A 21,319-nucleotide genomic window follows, 5' to 3' on the forward strand; every position below is an offset into this window, starting at 1 on the left:
AGTATATGAAGAGTTTTGTATTTAGAAAACCTCATGAGTCCATCAAGCATAATTTTTAATAGTGTGAAGTGGAAGTGAAGTGAAGTCGAATTGTCTTTTCTGTAATGAAAGGTTTATCAAGAGATGTATCTTATTTTGTAGATTTATTTCATTAATTATTTGGCAGTCACTTTGTGGATAATATTTATCCATTTTTAATTTAAGTTTTACTTGGTAAATACCTCTACATATTTCTGAAAACCTATTGTGCCACGTATTTCGATGTATTCCAAATTATTTTAAAACACGGTACAAAAGATTTTAAGAAATGGTGGTATTACTAAGTAAAAATTATTAAAATTTTTAGATTAATATTCGCATTTTAAAGTTATTATGATTTTTCTACGTGGTATCGTATATTTGGAATTAAATGACGAAACGACTTTTAATACTAAAAATGAGTATTTTTATTCCAGCTAGACTATGCGGTGGATGTAATATGTACTAATAATATAATAAAACCCTTATCCGCACCCCAATGGTGCATAGGGCACTGCGTCATATAAACGCAGTGTTATCTTGATCGTTTACACATGAAGGAAAGGTGATCAGCCCTCTGCTTCAAATACCAGTCCAGGGTAATATTGAATAAATATTATAGTGAAAAAATCACTCATATTTATTCTTACCCCCCCCTGGGAATCGAACCCGGGTCCTCCAGAACGGTAGCCGAACGTGCTGACCATTACACTACGGAGGCGGACATATGTACTAAGTCAGCTTTATTTTATAATTTGTACTACGTTCGCTATATATATAAACAGATAAGGTACCAAACGCTGTGTAAGGAAAACATATTAAAACATCTTTCTTCGCGTAAAATTTGATCTTTACAATAGGTAACGAACCCAAAGAATCAACAACATCCAGAACTAGAATAGATGCAATTTTTCTCTTTATCTCGAATTTAATGAATTACGGAAATAAATCTCATGTTTTAGTTCTCACAAACCATTCATATTAGTATTTTTGCAGTGAAAGTATTTGATTGTAGTTTTTTATTTGACCGCAATTATTGTTATCTTAGACAGTTTGATTGCCAATAATGATTTACAACTAAACCATACGTTACATAAATGTAATTTGTAGTTGTTGTATACATATATGGATGACTAAAATTTAAATTATTGTGAATATAAATAGTGATTTTTTCACTCTAATATTTATTTAATATAACCCTGGACCGGTACCTGAAGTGGAGGGCTTATCACCTTTCCTTCATATGATAACGATCAAGATGCGTTTATATGATGCAGTGCCCTATGCACCATCGGATGTGGATGAGGGTTTGAAGGAGAAAAAGAAAATATAAATTCTTTTATCCTACATCATATAAGTTATTACTTTTATTTGATTTAAACTTAATATTAAATTAATAAAGGCGTATTACCTTACAAAGCAGCCATAGTCAACCTGCGGCCTGCCAAGCTTTTTTGTGCGGCCCCCAACACATTTATTATCAGGAACATGATTTACAAAATCTGGGATTCTATAAATATAGAATCGTATATCTTGAGATTTACTTCGACTTTGACGTACAGACATGGAAACCCGAAGAGGATGGTCGTTGTCGTGTCAACATCAGATCTGGTATAAGAGTGTTGCTACTGCACACGCTAGATTTATTCCCAAAAAACAAACATTTGACATAAAAATATGCGTGCTATTATTATTCTGTTTTGGTCATATTTTATAAATCTCAAATGGTTTTCAAAAAAAAACGGGGATGGTTGGTTTCATGATATTTTTTGTCATACCAGTATAGTGTTGCGGCCCGCGTATCTTTACAAATATATGTATGCGGCCCGAAGAAAAAAAGGTTGAGTATCATTGTTACAAACGGTTAAGTTAATATAACATATGTAGTTTAAAATATGCGCTGTATAAGTATGTACGAGTTGATGGAATTGAATGACCACAATAATAATATAAGATCTACCATATTAAAGATTTATATCTTCAGAATATGGACACTGAAAGCATAGATCGAAACCTATTAAATAATAACGGGTTCCAACATATCAATCAAACATGATTATCGTTAGGAATGTCATCCACTCTTACGGAATAGAAGAAAACAAATAGCCGTTTATTATTTGAAAAAAATTAGAGGCCATTTGCATATATTAAGGCTTCCACGAGAAGACGGGAACAAGTCCAGTGAGTTTTTGAATTTGGGCCATCAACGGTTTCGTGCTTGCGTTCGTTGATGTCTATAGTTATATATACGAGTATTTGATGATAGAATAATTGTATTAGTATTTAAATGCTCATTTTCCAACCCTTCTTAGTTCGATCTTTGTAAAGGTAATAAATAATATGTATTACTTTCACAATTTATGATGCTATAATTTTCATTACGATATTGATAATCACACAGAATAGAATTGGAATAATCAATTTACAATAAGCGTTGCTCTTATATTACACTGTATTACATTGGACATAAAAATAAAAGAAGCATTGTAGAAAGAAGAAAGAAGAAATGTATTAAATCAAATAAGATTATTATTTTATATTTTTTTAATTACTTTATTTTATAAATTTTAGTACTACAGTATATAAAATAAAACACAAACATTGTTTTAACAAAATTTGAGATTTCAAATTTTCATGCTGCGTATTTTGATGTTACGTTAAACATATGGCGCTGCCTTTGTGGTAAATAAAATATTTTAAAATAAAACACGTTTTTAACTGTCATCTGTTATAACTTTTTTTTATAACTGTCATCATCCCAATACAGATAATGGATATCCAACAAATGTTTAAAAAAAACTTTATGTTCTTATTTATAGTTACACAAGCTAGATATGGCTAAGTCTTATTAAATGGAAAAGAATGAAAAAAAACTCATAAAAACAAGCGTGCATTCAAATTCATGAGCATTTGAGTACACGTTTGATAACAACGTTTAAAATGAATTAAAAGTTTTAATATGCATTTAATGTTGCATCGTTATTTCAAAGCAATCAGTGAATAACTTCAGCAGATTTAAGGCTTTGAACAAACGAACATTAAAATTTTTATTAATGAATTAAATGTGTTAATGCTAGTTTGTTCAAAATTTTTAATCTCTTAAAGACATTCACTGAATGCTTTGAAATAACGACAACGTTTAATTCATATTAAACATTGTAATTCATATATTTTATATTATTATTATGTATTTATTTAATATAGTTCAAAAACCATACAATTTAATAAAATTTCTACACATTTCTACTTGATAAAATCTTATAATTTTAGTTGCACTGAGCCTCTCCAAAAAAGGGACAGCTCTTGTACTTGGTTAGATAGGGACTTTTTTTTTACTAAACGTTGTTATTATTTAGTGTGTATTCAAATGCTCATGCATTTGAATAAACGCTTATTTTTATATTATTTTTTGACATCTCATCAAAGATGAAGAAGAATGTGGAAGTCTGGGCATTTACGGGGCTGACGACCGTCATAGGCTGGTTTAAGTGATCACTTTACACAAGTGTGTAACATTCACCAATTCTACCCATTATTGACAACCACACTACTCAAATTCTTGGAAGTTCTATATATATATGAACCAATTTAGAAACCTTGTTCTTGAATCACTAGAACTTCACTAGAGACATCTATTGGTGAGATGTAAAGAAGCTTTTTACTAAGCAGAAACTCTTATATTAGTATGTGAGGTCCGAATCCTGGATTATAATCACACACATGAGAAACGCCAGAATATATCATTTTCATATTTTTATATGCTATTTTCTTTCTTTTCCATTTAAAACCACACCTTGTTATTCCAGGCACGAGAGTTGAAGCCAGGTCTCAGTATTTTAACGGTCGAAAAAACGAAAACAGAAAATCGCCAAATAACGACAACATATGATTATAGTGACCGAGGAACGCAGTCTGCTTCCCCTCTCCCCCCAACCCCTCTGCGGACCCCCTTCCACCCCCGACCAACCCCCGCCGCCACACCTGACGCAAACGGGCTGACGTCAGAGCCGGAGTAAAAAAATAACTTCAAAAAATGACATTTATAGCCAGTTATTTATTTATTTATTTATTTTAATTTATTTTATATAGTTACATTTTTCAGTACAATATAAAACATTTTATAAAAATTTATACATATGGCAAACTTTTAGTTTTAGATTCGCTGTGCCTCTCCAAAAAAGAGACTGAGCTCTTGTGCTTGGAGAAGGACTTACTTTAATGTTTTATATAATTACTGGTATAATATATATTTTTTCAAGGTTTATATGTAATGGGCATTAATTTTTATATCTTCTATTTTTTATTTCTTTAGGGAGTTTATTGAAATATTTAATTTCCAAATATTTAAAGTTTTGTTGAAATTGCTTAGTATTGCATTTTGGAGTTGAAAAATCATTTTATAATCTCGAAGATAATTTTTTTTAAATTCAAATATTTGTCACCTTTTAGTACTTGAAAAATTGCGGTTTTTTTATAAATGGTTTCTATGTTTGGGACTTGAAATTTTTTAAATAACAATTTTGTTGGGTTTTTTTTTCAAAATAACTTCAATTATTGTTTTCTGTACTATTTCTACAGAGTTCAGTATGTTGTTGTATGAGCCTCCCCATCCAACAATGCCATACTGTAGTAGTGAGTGTACAATAGTATAGTCAACTCTTTTTAGGTTGTCGATGTTCAGTATGTTTCGAATTCTAGTAAATAACTAAAAGTTTTCAAAATGAATCGTCGGGTACCAGATTGAAGGAGTTTCGATATTGACGATTCTCAGTTTATAATTCACATTTAATGAATTAAACTTGTTTTTTTTTTCTTTTTCCATATACAGTAATAAACAAGCACTAACGCTTTCCCACCATATTTTTCAGAATAATCGAGGTGTTTTCACGAAAACGGTATATGAATTGTCCAATAATTAAAATAAAATAAATTCATATCACTTCATTTAATCATTATAATAATTTATAATAAAACAAGGTGATATTAAAATACCTGAAAATTCGATTTAGGTTTGGTGTGGATATTACTTTCTTCTTCTTTTAAATCTTGCCCGCACCAAATGGTGCATATGGCACTGAATAGCATCGATGCATTATTGCAAAGATCGTTTATAACTTGAAGGCAATATGATCAGTCCTGTGCTTCAGGTACAAGTCCAGAGTGATATTATGATTATTATAGGGAAAAATCACTGATTAACCCTCTGGAAATCAAATTTAGGATCTGCAGCATGGTAGCCAAACTCCCTAACCACTATGCTTTCGGAACAGAAATATTATTGTAAGCCGGACAAATTATATTTTTACACTTGTTTAAAAATATATATGTGTATCTCATTTAGTTATTTTTTGGTAAACAAATATCTGTACCATATTTATTTATTTTGATATTCGAAAATCATTTACATACATTGGAGGGCATATTACTATGAAGTAATATTTTTCAATCAATCAAAAAAATTACTTGTAATAATGGTCAAGGTCCTAACTTAACAGCTGTTATTGTTACTGGGCAGATTGTGCTTGTACATACACCATGTAACAAAAATATACATTAATTATAAAGACTTTCAGTACAAATTATAACCTAATTGCAACTATGTATTCTATGTATGCAATACGAATAGATCAGTAGAGTAGTTTTTCAGAGATTTTATAAATTTCTAATATTTCAGTTTCAGGTTTTCTGTGAAAATTCTAATAAAGAAATGGCAACAATCAAGAGAAAGAACTAATGAAACTGAATTAATTTTTCATAATTACAGATTTTTATTCCTTACCTTACAAATTATCAAGATTGCAGTAAAATTTAATTATGCATAATAATTAAAAGAGTATTAATTAATTCGTATTGAAAGTTATTACCTTTTTATGTGCATGTACATATACATAGAATAATACTGTGAATCAAAGAAAGTAATTAAGGAATGTAACAATTGACGTTTAATTAATTGAGTTCATTGAAATAATAAATCTTTAAGATTGATTACATGATCTGGATAGTAAAAAGTCAAATTATTCATTGACTTTTTTGTAAGTAAAGTTAAAAGATATAAACTTTGTATAACAAGATATAGAACAATGTTTTGTATTAAAAAGTAATATTTATTATTATTTAAACTATAACACTTGGTGAATGGCACGTGGTTAAATATTTTTTTCATTCAAACCCTTATCCGCACCCCAATGGTGCATAGGGCACTGCATCATATAAACGCGGATGTTATCTTGATCGTTACCACATGAAGGAAAGATGATCAGCCCTACCCTTCAGGTACCAGTCCAGGGTAATATTAATTAAATATTCGCGTGAAAAAATCGCTTAAATTTACTTGACCCCCCTGGGAATCGCACCTAGGACCTCCAGAACGGTAGCCGAGCGTGCTGATCATTACACTACGGAGGCGGACAATAATAAATAAATTACATTATCAAATAAAACATTTCAAATAATTATAATTTTATTTTATTAATTGATTCCTCACTTTGTGAGTCACAATAGATTGTAAGAAATCGCGGTATTCACCGAGGAAAACTTAAATTAAACATAAATTTTAATTCAGATCATAGGTTGGTGTGAACATTTCGGTCCTGAACATTTCCAGGTTCACAAATACACACACATTTAGGGTTACCACTTTCCCACAACTCCAAATTGGGAAATTCAACAATATAAATAAATGTTCGGCCCGCAATACGTTATTAAGCCTCGCGTTCAACAGTCAATTTATTGTAGATCGCTTTTGATAACATTGAAAGGCTATTGTGTAATTGATAGGTATGATAAAACAATTCTTTTGAAACATCACGCTTTGGAAAGTTTTTATTTCATTGGAGATGCTAGGATATTTTATGAAAATAAAGGTTTTTCGTAGATAATATGTTTTTATTCCATATATTTGATACATGGCACCTAACAAGGGCGCAGAGCAGCCGTGTACAGAGCTTTAAGAATAGGTGCCTGCGAAGAATTTTAGGCGTGCAGTGGTTTGACTTTGTGAGTAATGAAGAGATACGGCGTAGGATGCAGCATATCTTGGTCACAACAGTAGTCAAGAAAAGGCGATTCAGTTGGCTAGGCCATGTACTCCACATGCCTCCCGAAAGCCTTAATCAAGCTTGCCTCTTTTACTAGGTATGAGGTTTGCACCGCCCAGGACGACCACTGATGACAATTCGTCGGCAGTTCTTGGGACGCGAACCTGACTTGAAAGGATGCAAGGTAGCTGGCAGCCGACAGAAAAGCCTAGAGACAGTTTGTGGACTCCATATAATCCACATACGGAGCAGATGTGGTTTAAATAAAATAACATCAAAAACAATTGTAACACCGTCTAAATATTATAAGAATTAGGTTTCCATATTATTTTTTGACATCTCAACATAGATGAAGAAGAATATGGAAGTCTGAGCATTTACGGGGCTTACGACCATCTTAGGCTGCGGGTTTCAGTGTTTCTTCTTCAAAAAATAATATGAAAAATAACTCCTGTAATTTGAGATAATCCAGATTTGTGAATAAGTATTTGGACACACTCAAAACGTTGTAAATTAGGTCCAAAAAAATTGTGTGTTTTATCAGGTATTGATTCTCACCTTGCAGCTTTTTCTCGGTCTCCCAGAACTTCTGCAGCTCGGTAAAGTACTTGTCTAGGATGAAGACCTTGGAAAGCCCCAGGGTGGCCATCTCAGCCCCCGGCCTTCGGCGCCCCCTGATACGTTCCCTCCAAAACCGAATACACCGCGATGGCCGCCTAAAGCCCAACGGTAAGTTCACTCGCACCGAACATCTCGAAGCACAATTGCGATACACCAGACATTACAATCTCGACATCTGTTTGTTTACTTTGGCTGGTATATGTATATATCCACAATTCTCTAGTCACAGATCACAACCGAGAACTCGTTAGACGGACGCGTCTACAGCTGACTCGCGCAATGAACAGACTAATTCAAGAATCGGGTTGTGTGTATTGCTTTCCTCCTCTAAAGCTCTTTGCCACGCTTTCCGTCTCTCTCAGCGCACAGATCGTTTGCCTTCTTAGATGATTCGGAACTTTGCGTCCTTTTTAAACTAGTACGTTCAATGGGAAAGCTCAAATTAAATTAATACTATATTAAATTAGATTTTTTTTTAAATGCCTCCACTCGTTTACGAGCGATTTAAATTTTTACTTGGAAATATAAATACCACTATTTATAAAGTGGGATTTGCCAAGTAAAACTTGTATTAAAAAATGGAAGAATATTACCACAAAGTGACTGCATTTAAAACTACTATTACTGACCCTTATCCGCACCCAATGGTGCGTAGGGCACTGCATTCAATTGAGGTAATGAAGGTATTCAATTTGACTAATGAGTTTGATTGAACAGGTTATTTGGAAAATGGCAGGTTCTTTTTATTTATGAAAATGAAATAAAACATTATTGCAAGGCTTTGTAGGCAACATTTTGTGGCTTTTGTGATTTTTGTCGAATGTTTAAAGAAAGATAATTTTAAAACTACTTTTAAAACTAATCTTATATACATAAAGGTTTTCCATCTCGTATGTCTAGCCTATGTATAACTCCATTTTAATCTACAACTACCACTGTTATTTCGGTAAAATGAATTTGAGCTATTTCTTCGCCGGGGTGCCCGTACCAGATACGGGCAAATCTTCAAAGCCCCTTTTTTTATGCCTGTATGTGGTACGGTCAAATTGGCAAAAGGTTAAAAAAATGACATCATAAACCTACTGAAGAAAATAATTCCTATAATTTGAAAGTGAATTTGTACTGTCGAATTATGGGAGATTTTGAAAGCTGTCCCATCGCCTTCCCAGATCTAATACAGAGGCATCTAGGCTTCCTGACAAACCTTGTGTTGCAAAGCCATTTTTTTGTTTGGTCATGAACTAAGTACGTAAATTATAGAAAATGTCAAATTATATGAAATAATTGCTTGTATGTGTATAAAAAAAACGTGTTTAAAAAATACGAGTACATATTTACGTGTTTTAGTCCATTCCTCAAAGGACAGAGTATATTCATACCTGGCCACTACCTGGCCACTGTAGTCTACCTGTAGTCACTACTCATGAAGTGGCGCCTCCCCCCCAACTTCCCCGGACCAACACGCTTCGCTTCAAGTCCAAGTCGCATACCACATCACCAAAAGGTGAAATGTCTCTTGCACCAACAAAAAATAGAGACAGTACAAATGATTCGATTGTTTACTCTAAAGCAAATTTTACTTGCGTTACTTTAAGATGTTGTATTCCCGAAGGCCCACGAAGCTTATCCTGAAGACGATGAAAAACGCGAATAGTTTTCGGGTATTTTAAAAAAGTTTAAATCATTTCAGTTTGGTTATAGCGAGTGCAAAGGCATTTTGGATAAGTTGAGTGAATTTGTTTGCAGGAACATTGTTCTTTTTACAGGTTTTTCCCGCTATGCATTTGTTTAGATTCTCAGACTTTCAAAACAGTGGACTTTTGGATTCGCGACGGTGAAAAACTTTTGTTTTCATCTCTATCTCTCGATCCTCTCTTTCCATCCCTCCCATGATGCAATTCTCTTTCTTGCCAGTGCACTTTTAGTTTAGAAAAAGCGACAGGTAGTTTGTACAATAATGTAAAACAGAGCCGCCGCATAAAGACGAATCGCTCAAATTGAAGTAACCGAAAAATTTCTTTTAACCTTTATTTCGTGTAACGAATGGACAAATATACCTTCTTCTTTTAACAATGGACTCATAACTTAGGCTATATTTATCAATTTCTGAATGTTGAGCTTTATCGTCTCAAAAGCTATATTTTATCGTATTTCACAGAGGTGCTAGATATATACATATTGTAAATGCGTATAATATAACAAGAGTGTGTCCGAAACATTAAGTCCTATTTAAAAAAAATACATTTTTTTATACCTTTAAGTAGCTTGAAATTTCAAGTATTTAACTAAGCATACTACAATGCTTTGGTGTAATAATTTCCATTTGAGTTAACTTAAAAATATGAAGCAAAAAAAACTTATTTTAAGTTAATTTATTATATTCTCCAATAAATATTATTCCATGTTAATTCGTGGTTAATAAATAGTGTGGTTGCCAATCACGTGTACAATGGTGAATGTTACACTTGTATAAAGTGATCACCTCAGTCAGCTTTTGACTGATAGTAAGCCCTGTAAATACCAAAATGTTCATCTTGATGTTCATCTATCTTTAAATTTCTAAAAAAGATAATCTTCTTATTCAGAATAGTATAGATTAGTTATATAGGACCGGTCGGTTCAAAATTTGCTGCAAACGACGTTTCAGCAAAAATACCACAAAAATACGATTTCTCAATTTATATACCGAAATACATATATATTTTTATTGATATCTTTACATATACGAGGAAAAATATGGAAGCTGTGCATTTATAGGGTAAACGATGTGTCATAGGTATGGAATGTATGTCGAGATGTAATTTTTTTTTTAAATAAAAAAAAAGATTATTTGTGTATTTATTATTTACACAAATATTCCAATTTCATACTATTTCTGTGAGTGTAAGCGGCTCATTATTAGGAAAAGGTATCAAATTGTGGTAGAGTGGATTCGAACCGAGAAACTCTGACTCGAGAGTCTGCGACACTGACCACGGAACCACAACCCGACACTTTATTGAAAATAATTTAAATTAACTCTTAAGTGGAAAACCCAGATTAGTATTTGAACACATTAAAAATGTGGATAATTTTTTTAGATCCACGCGTAATAAAGTAACGTAATGAATAATATAATTGTCCGCCTCCGTAGTGTAATGGTCAGCACGCTCGGCTACCGTTCTGGAGGTCCCGGGTTCGATTCCCAAGAGGGGTAAAATAAATAAAAGTGATTTTTACTCTGTCATATTTATTCAATATTACACTGGACTGGTACCTGAAGCGGAGGGCTGATCACCTTTCCTTCATGTGTAAACGATCAAGATAACACTGCGTTTATATGACGCAGTGCCCTATGCACCATTGGGGTGCGGATAAGGGTTTTATTATTATTATTATAATGAATAGGAGCTTTATCTTGGTATGGTAGTTATAATACCATGGAAAAAGTACCCAAGTCGTAAATAAAGGGATATCAAATAAACCATCTCCAGAATTGAAACGTATTATGTAAATACATACACAATAATATATGCGTTCAGAGATGTTGTGTACATAAAAAGAGGTTTGAGCTACGTTTTTATGTGACGTGCTAAGATATGTTGTCTATTTCAATAAAAAAAGGCATTCAAACAGCCGAACAAGCTAGAGGGAAGGTGACGAGACAACAGGTTTTTATTTTCTTTACCATTCTCCCCTTTAGGCGGGATAATCGATGGCCCGCGACTTAATTTTTATTCAAACTCAGGTAATATTTAACGTAATTGAATTTTTTGCTAAGAACACTGTTTTTGTATTGAAAAAATAAGATTTTCTTCGAAATAATATGGTTTTGGAAACAAAAGAGTTATTGACAGGTAAGGAATTTTAAAAAAATGTGAGAAAAATATTTTATCTAAATATATAAAAAAAAAACAAATCCAATATTTATATATGCATATGCTTTTTTTAATTGTGCACGGAGTACACGTGTGGCTCCTCGCGTCGCCGCGAGGAGCCTTCAAACCCTTTAGGTTTTACCTAAAAAGCCTTCTTCGCCTCTTCCACGTTCATGCATCTCCTCATACATACAAGCCGATTGTTACGACTCCTAACCTGTCCACTTTCAAGTATTTGGCATACCTGATTGTGCCATGTTTTTCTCGGTCTTCCTCTGTTTCTTTTTCCAATAACATTCGCCTCATAAATTTGTTTTACCGTTCTTTCCTCACTTATTCGTTCTAAATGTCCAAACCATCTCAACACACCTTCCTTAATTTTATCGATAATGCTTATCTCAGCTTTGCATTCCTTCCTTATTTCACTATTCGCACATCTATCATACATCGTTTTGTCGCACATTCTTCTGAGAGATCGCATTTCGACCTCATTGCATTGATTTGTTTTGCTTAAAATATCGTTTTTGTATTGAAAAAAATAGTTTTTCTTAGAAATAAAGATATGGTTTTGAAATGAAAAGAGCTACTGAAAGGTATGATTTTTTTTCTTAAGCCTTAAAAAAAATCTTTCAATATACATTATAAAAAATCTGGTCGCATACTGAGTTGCAAATTTGAGAGTACACCTTAAAATAACTTATACGTGATACATTTATATAACTTGTTAAATGTTACATTATTTTCACATTTTATTTGCTGATTAAAAATATTATAATATATTAGGAAAGATGTGTTGAAATTTAAAAAAGTCGTAATTTAAAAAGTACCACGATACTTATGTTAACTTACACTTTAAAAACAAAAATATACATCATATAAACTCGTATATTTACATCTTCTTACAGTAAACAAAATATTTATATTAAAATTCTTTCAGACTCTTTTCATTCTTCTAACTTTCAGGCATCTCATCTTATACTTTATACAATTTTGCGACTCTGTTGGTACCATACCACTATTTATTTAAAATGAAATAAAAGATAACTGGCAAGTAGCAATCGGCAGTTCAGTGAGCCGGTGAGCCAGTGAGCCAGGAGAGTTCGCCTCTCGCGTCCACCATTTGCGTTCACGAGAACTCCTGCCGCGTTGTGTCAAGTCATCGCGCCGGTCATGTCCGTCGGAACACGTCTCCAAATAATAATCATAAGCAGAATTGTTATTATATCTCACATGAGATGGAATAGTGCGCAGTCAGATTGGGTCGGCCGTTATAATGAGTATTCGGAGAGGCCGGTTCTTCAACGACTCATTGTGCTGGAAACAACAATGGACCTGCTGCTTCTATCGATGATAAATAAGAGGGAATCAATTATAAATATACAAATTATCTGACTCGGAAAGTTCGGTCCGTTTTACAACGGACGACTCTGGCTGTTTTAAACCCTCAAATCAGACGGACATTTTTTCAGTAAGCCTGTTAATCAAGTTCAATTCGCACAAGTTTGTCGTTCTCATACTTGTTTTATCAATTTTTTTATTATTATTTTTTTTATTATTAGATTAAAACCATTATTTTTAGCTTTTCCACTTTTTTATTTGACCAGCGACCGGGTTTCGTCGTTACCGACATCATCAGACTGGTGATGTCGGTAACGACGAAACCCGGTCGCTGGTCAAATAAAAAAGTGGAAAAGCTAAAAATATTGGTTTTAATCTAATAATAAATTAAAAATGCAATTCCATCACGAAGTGTCAGTGGATAATATAAATCTATTGTTTTATCACTTCACTCCTTGAAATGTCGACTTCTGTGGTAAATAAGAAGCTTCCCTTCTCCATCTTAGTCCTCATTACTGAGGGTTGTAACCCTCGTTGAAGCAACGACTCTTCTCCAGTTATCCCTTGACTGCACTGCACGTAGCGCTCCAACCAAGTTAAGGCAGTGTGGACCGATCAAGTAAAGGCAGCAGCCTGCCTTAACTTGATCGGTCCACCCTGTGGGGATCTTCCTCTCCCTCTCTTTCCCTCCAGGCTACCGATCACAACCAGTCGTTCCAGGTAATCCTCATTGCCACGCGCAATGTGTCCAAAGAACTGAAGAATCCGTCGTGTACAGACATTGGTCAGAATCAAGGCATACGAATAAGAAGCATTTGCGGGAAAATCTGCAGTTGAGTTTTGATTTAATCGATTGGAATTGAGTTTTGATTCAATCAATTGGAAGAAGAATGCAGCCGGGGCGTATTAAATGCTTATGGAAGTTAATGGTGATCATTCCCCATAGGTAAATCTTGCGAATAATAGTTAAGATGCTTTAAAGTTGGTGATTTTAACGTTGACAATAAAGATCACCTTGCTCTTGCAAAAGTTTGAAGGCGAGAAATTGGAGGATTTACTTGATTTTTGTCGGTAAAAAATTTAATCATTACTCTCGATTCAAGGCAGAAAAGTGTGTTGAGATAATTTGGGAATGTGAATCGAATAAGTGAAGAATGAACGGTAAAACAAATGTATTAGGCGAATGTGGTTGGTAATAGAAGCAGAGGAAAACTTGACATGATCACGTATTTCAATAACTTGAAAGTTTTCAGGTAAGGAGTCGGAATAATCGGCGGGTAAGTATGAGAAGATTCACGAATGTGGGAGAGGCAAAGGCTGTTTGCAAAAACAGATGTGTGTTTTATTTTCTCCAAGTGATGTGATGCCCCTAAGTGATGTGATGGTTAGTTTAAACTTTTGTAAAACATTTTTTTAAGGATTTTATCAATGTTATCGATTGCGTTTATGCAGAGAATTTTGCGGAATGATCCAGAGATATATTCAAATATTAAGATTCGCATACCATTTTAAAGGTTTTGAGATAGTAATAAGATGGTCATCTAGATGTAAGCTAATAAAAATTTATTATCAAATCAAGAGTCATTCAAAATCAGTTAAAATTTAAAATGTATATCCAAATGTATATTTAAATCCATTTATATTATTTTTTGACATCTCATCAAAGATGAAGAAGAATATGGAAGTCTGGGCATTTACGAGGCTGACGACCGTCATAGGCTGGTTTAAGTGATCACTTTACACACGTGTAACATTCACCAATTCTACCCATTATTGACAACCACACTACTCAAATTCTTGGAAGTTCTATATATATATATGAACCAATTTAGAAACCTTGTTCTTGAATCACTAGAACTTCACTAGAGACATCTATTGGTGAGATGTAAAGAAGCTTTTTTATTAAGCAGAAACTCTTATATTAGTATGTGAGATCCGAATCCTGGATCATATATAATCACACACATGAGAAATGCCAGAAAATACCATTTTCATTTTTATTATTAAGCTTATAATTAGATAATAGATGTCTCAAGTGAAGTTCTAGTGATTCAAGAACAAGGTTTCTAAATTGGTTCATATATATAGAACTTCCAAGAACTTGAGTAGTGTGGTTGTCAATAATGGGTAGAATTGGTGAATGTTACACGTGTGTAAAGTGATCACTTAAACCAGCCTATGACGGTCGTAAGCCCCGTAAATGCCCAGACTTCCATATTCTTCTTCATCTTTGATGAGATGTCAAAAAATAATATGAAAATAACTCCTGTAATTGGAGATAATCCAGATTTTGTGAACAAGTATTTGGACACACTCAAAATGTTGTAAATAAATTCATTTATAAAAAAAGTCAGTACAATTATATGAATGTCCAATGTAGATAATTCAGCAAACAGTTCTTAAAGTCAGTTAAAATTTATTATGTAAATCCAAATGTGTATTTAAATTAATTTATAAAAAAGTCAGTACAATCATATGAATGTACAATGTACATAATTCATCAAACAGTTCTCATAACAATGTACTCATGATAATGAGTTCTATTCAATAGACCGAGAATACAGTTTTCGATTATTGGTCGAGATATAGCGCTGCAGGCACAAGTTTAAAAGTATAACAATTACCGACTCTCTATAGATATAATGGGAGGGTAACCGGCCCCTTCAAAAGCCTACCTACAAAAAAGGACTCATTCACCCGATATATCAAAATAGGTTATTCACACTGAAGCGATTAGTTATTGGTTGAATTCGGATAACACGTACACTAAATATATGTAAAGAAATAATATTTTAAGAGTATTTATTTATTTTTTGTAATCTGATGTTGTCGGTTGCGAAGAAACCCGGTCGCTGGTCAAATAAAATTAACGTGTAAAAAAAACTACATAGTTCTTATTTTATTCTATAATAAGTGTTATGTCGATAAAACAAAGTGCGACAGAGAAAAACTAAAAGAAACGTCAGTTTGTCAGTCATGAAGTAGACTTTTTAAATGTTATTACACAAAATGAACGATGAATGATTACGAAAGTGTTATATTTCCATACTACAAATTTAACAGTTCTTTTAATATACAAGATATTACATATTCATCGTCATTTATGTTAAGATGTTAATATGGAATACTCCACATTTGCGAACAAAGATTTAAACACACTAAAAATATTGTGAAAATACAAAAAGACTTTTTATATTAGACATGAATGTAACGCTGAACAAGTGATAGTTGAAAATATTTAAAAAAAAGTTCTTTAGGGTGGTATGGAAATTTGGAGCGAATAGATAACGAAAGAGTGACTAAGAAAGTATATTGGGCAAACGTGAACGGGAAAACAAAACGAGAATGGTCAAAAAAGACTTGCCATCACCAGATCAATCAGAACCTAAAATCTGGTGGTGTCAAGAGTCTTCATAATCTGAGAGTATGTTGGACTAGATGTATGGACGTGAAGGAAACTAGGTATATAAGTCAGGACAGAAGAGTGTGGCGTTTCATCTTCTCTGCCTACCCCTACAGAGAAATGGCGTGAATCATATTGATTTATTAGGACTTATTTCAGCTAAAGCAAGATCATTGGTGGCACCTTATTCAGTGAATCTCTGTTTGTGATTGTAAAGAATCTCAAAGATGTACCTGCTAGAGCAGTGGTCGGCAAACTTACTAACCAAACATGGACATTACAACGATAAAAAAATTGAGACCCAAATCTATTTGCAATTCTATATAATAATATATAAATCCCTTACCGCACCCCAATGGTGCATAGGGCACTGCTTCATATAAACGCAGTGTTATCTCGATCGATTACACATGAAGGAAAGGTGTAGGTACCAGTCCAGTGTAATATTGAATAAATATTAGAGTGAAAAAAATCACTTATATTTATTAAACCCCCCTGGGAATCGAACCCAGGACCTCCAGAACGGTAGACGAGCATGCTGACCATTACTCTACGGAGGCGGACAAAATTTGCAATTCTAGTACACCTTTATCGTAATATTAAACCTTTATTGAATTACAGGTACACCCTATTAAACGTGAAATCACACTAAATAGGGATTTGATTGATACAAATTATTTTGATCGTAAGGTTTCTATAAGAACACTGCTTATTGCAAATAATGTCGTTGCAAGTTTGAAAGTTTGATGAAGTGAGGTGTGTATGTCGTTATTTTTAGCATATTTCTAGGTTCTCGTCAGTAAGAAAACATCTCAGTGTGCTTTTGAGACTGGGTAATCAGTACGGCTGTCCAAACTCAAAACACAGTAAGGGACGTTTTTTTGTAGAACGTTTTTTTGCATTTTTGGACTAAGTAGAATCTACTTAGTCCAAAAATAAAAAAAAAGGTACTACAAAAAAATGTCCCTTACTGTGTTTTGAGTTTGGAGAGCCGAGTAGCCCGCAATATAATTTTCTTAAACCCAGGTAACATTTAACATAATTGAATTTTTTTGCTTAAAACACCGTATTTTGTATTTATTAATTAAAAATTATTTCAGATAAATACATGGTTTAACAAAAGAGTTATTGATAGGTAAGGAGTTTTTAAAATAATATGTAAAACATTTATCCACAGGCGCCGTGGCGTAGTTGGGTAGACGCTCGACTGCGAAACAATTCGAGCAAATGTAAAATAAATTCAAGAAAGATTTATTTTCAACTGGTCTGGGTGTTTGTGATGTATTTTTCACATATCGTTCACTCCTTTCAAGAACGTCATAAATAAAAAAACTGGATTTTTCAGGAGAACGTTTTTAAAGTTTAAAAATATAATACAATGTATTAAAAATAAATATCAAGCCACTTAATGAACTTTTTACTGTGTAACAGTTTTTTTAGGTAAAACCTGAAGGTTTTTTCTCCATTTGAAAAATATTTAGTATGTTTAAAAAAATAAATAAACAATACCTTTTCTTCAAAATGCAAAAACAACACTATTTGCCCTGTAGCGGGTAAATATTAAGTTAAAAATATACCGCTTTTGCTGGGATATAGTACAATTTCCGGGCATTCCGAAAACATGCACAGCTGAAAATTGACGATTTTTGATTTATGACATTCTTGAAAGGAGTGAGCGATATACCTTCTCTATCCTTAAGGCAAGCCTATAATAGTAGAGGCTTTGTGGGTTATTCAATATTATACAATATAACTCATGTATATACAAACGTGTGCAGACCACAGTCAGCAGCATACTGACTTTGTATATTTAAGAGTACACCCTTAGTAAGGTTCATGCTTTGAAAAGATTGTTCGCATGAATACGAAGAGTCGAAGAGCCTTCCCGAGGATATTTTTGCCGGAGCCGCACTTAAGGGCGGATTAGCGCTCAGAATAGAGATAAACATCTCTGAAAAGAAGTGATAACATTTAAACATACTGTAAACATCGATATGAGATCAAAAGATGCCGCAAAAGTCATGCGTAAAAATAACTTACACGCAATTTATGACGAGTCGAGTGAAAAGGTAAAATTACCTTTCCCGCCGAACACCACCAGTCGAGTGAAATGCTAAAATTACCCTTCCCGCAGATAGTGTGTTAAGAGGTCGAAGAGTCGCATGCGGCTCCGGAGCCACACTTTGCCGACCTATGTGCTAGATATAGGTGTCGCTGGTGTGGACTCTAGTTTAGGTAGGCCTGATCCCCCGAGGGCTTTCGCCCCCTTCCCCTCGCCCCCCGCCCCTCCCCCCGCCCGGCGTCCCACTATCCGAGGCCATTATATTTCATTACCAACTGCCTAATTCTATGCTGGTCCCCCTCCACGCACCGGGCTACGCACGAAAATAAGGTGACCATTAGCTCTTCAAAACGCGGACGAATAATTTTGGGAACAATGATAATATCCATGATTTTATTTTGTTCTTTATTTTTCATAAACCAACTAACTATCACTAAAAAAAATATTAGTGATAGTTAGTTAGTTATTATATTTATTTAATATGACCCTGGACTGGTACCTGAAGCGGAAGGCTGATCACCTTTCCTTCGTGTATTCAACGGTCAAGATGACACTGCTGCTATACGATGTAGTGCCCTATGCACCATTGGGTGCGGATAAGGGTTAGAAGAAGAACTTACTATCACATAAACAACAATAACAGTAGTAAAAAAATGTTAAGATACCAAGAAAAGAACCAAAGTAGATGAGAGGATATCATGGATCGTGTGGCAAAACTTAAATGACAATGGGCAGGACATGTTGCAAGAAGGACCCCACTAACTTAACCCCATTTTTTTACGATGGAGACCTTGGAAGAACAAAAGAGGTGTCAGAAGACTCCAAAAGACATGGCCTGACGATAAAATCTTTGTGGGGGTAGAAACTGGCTGCAAGCATCAACCGACTGAAGAAAATGGAAAGAAGGGGAAGAGGCTTATATTCTGCAGTGATGGACAGAGGGCTCATGAGGAGGACGAAGAAGAATTAACCATCACTCTACTTCTCTGCAGAGGTAGACAGAAAAAATATAAAACGCCTCCATACACTATGTCTTTGCAAACATTCTTCGCCTCTTTCACATTCAAGCATCTTCCTCATACATACCCGCTTACTCCTGACCTGACTGCTTTCAAGTATTTAACATACCTGATCATGCCCTTTTTTCGGTCTCTTTTTTCCAACTACATTCGCGTCATAAATTTGTTTTTTCGTTCTTTCCTCACTCATTCGTTCCACATGTCCAAACCATTTCAACACACCTTTCTTAATTTTATCGAAAATGATTATCTCAGGTTCGCATTATTTCCTTATTTCATCGTTCTAACATCTCTTATACATCGTTTTGCACATTTGTCTGAAGGATCGCATTTCGGCTGTTGAATCGATATCATTGTCTATTTTAAATGATTACTTTAGTCTCTTAGCTTGTACCTCAAGTACGGCAGCCGATCGTGGTTAGCATTATAGGCGGACAAAGAAGAAAAGAAGAAGGATTAATTCACAACAATAAAAAACGTTCCCGAAAAGTCCGAAACGATGGTCTTCCAACATCCGCCTTCGGGCGAGTCCCGGACTGGCCGCGCGGCATTCTTCCGTGTAATGAAATCATAAATCTTCTCCGCGTTTGATGGACCTGCTTTCTAAATAATAATGAAGAACATAGTCAATTTTTTCAACACGGCAGCCCAAACCGCTAAACCGGGAACTGCTCCAAGTTCTAACTCACCGCTCCGCCAACGAGAGTACCACTCAACACTTTATATGGAAAACAGAAGTTGTTAAAATTCTTTCCAGTATAATTTGATAGGAGAAGTTAAATGTTTGCCTCCTGTGCGTACGTGGTAGTCATCATGTTTTGCTTCTGAATTTGATTCTCAACTAGAAGCTGGTCCGTGGAAATAACTGGTGTTATAGCGTTATCACCCTAACCCTGAATCAGATCACTGATCATGTTATATTGTATCCAGATGTTTTTTTTATTGATAGCTCAACATTGATGTAGAAGAATGTGGAAACATGTATCACTCAATTTTGGGTGCTTTGCCAAAAAAAGCATGTGGAAGTTAGGTTAGGCTCCATTCTTGACAAGAAGCTGGGTCACAGAAATTACTGGTGTATCTATTATCACCCTAAGCCTGAATCGGAAAGCAGATCATTGATCATGTTATATTTTACCAAGTTTTTTTTTATTATCATTATTGCTATCTCAATATTGATGAAGAAGAATGTGGAAGTTAGGTTTGGTTTGGTTAGGCTCGATTCTTGACTAGTAGCTGGGCCATAAAAATAGCTGGTGTTATCACCCTTAACCTGAGTTGGTAAGCAGATCACTGACCATGTTATATTGTATCAAGATTTATATTATTATTATTGATATCTCAACATTAATGAAGAAGAATGTTGAAGGTAGGCATTTCTGGGCTTACAATGTCATTGACTAGTTTAAGTGATCACTTTATGCACTGTTTCACACATTCATTATCCTACCCTTGATTGACAACCTCCTTTTTCTTTCTTCTTTAGGTACTCTTCTGTCCTTCTGCTGGATATAGGGCTCTTCTGCACCCTTCTATTTTTTTCGGTCTGTTGCTGCTTATAGCCAATTTCTACCCCCCATAGCGGCTATGTCGTCGGACCATCTTTTTGAGGTCTTCCAACGCCTCTTTTATTTACCCAAGATCTCTCTATCAAAATTTTAGTTCCTATTTGAGATCCTATCTTGAAATTGTTATTATTAACCATATCCGTTCCCTAGGTGGAGCATATGGAGTCCACAAACTATCTCCAGGCCTTTTTGTCGGCTGCCAGCTCCTTTGCATCCTCCCAAGTCAGATCCGCGTCCCGAAGTTCTGACGAGCACTGCGAACGAATTGTCAGCAGTGGTCGTCCTGGGTGGCGCGAACCTGATGCCTTGTAAAAGAGGCAAGCTTGATTGAGGCTCTCAGGAGGCATGCGGAGTACATGGCCAAGCCAACTGAATCGCCTGTCCCACCTATTATCA

At 34.4% G+C, this 21,319-nt stretch overlaps 1 protein-coding gene across 4 annotated transcripts in view; it reads right to left on the bottom strand.

Annotated features, from left to right (window-relative positions):
- LOC148304931 (unconventional myosin-Va-like) overlaps positions 1-21,319 on the bottom strand; it is a 195,696-nt gene that overhangs the window by 61,693 nt on the left and 112,684 nt on the right. For 2 of the 4 annotated variants that reach the window (XM_088267481.1, XM_088267480.1), the window contains exon 1: positions 7,614-7,854. The exons of the other annotated variants lie outside the window; for them this stretch is intronic. In XM_088267481.1, the coding sequence (XP_088123607.1) occupies positions 7,614-7,704 (91 nt within the window). In that variant the 5' untranslated portion in view covers positions 7,705-7,854. Of the gene's footprint in view, positions 1-7,613; positions 7,855-21,319 lie in introns of those variants that run through there. 4 annotated transcript variants of the gene reach the window in all.

The sequence above is a fragment of the Brachycentrus maculatus genome, unplaced genomic scaffold, assembly GCF_059751285.1.
Source record: "Brachycentrus maculatus isolate JH-2025_06_01 unplaced genomic scaffold, ASM5975128v1 h1tg000297l, whole genome shotgun sequence".
Classification (NCBI taxonomy): Eukaryota; Metazoa; Arthropoda; class Insecta; order Trichoptera; family Brachycentridae; genus Brachycentrus; species Brachycentrus maculatus.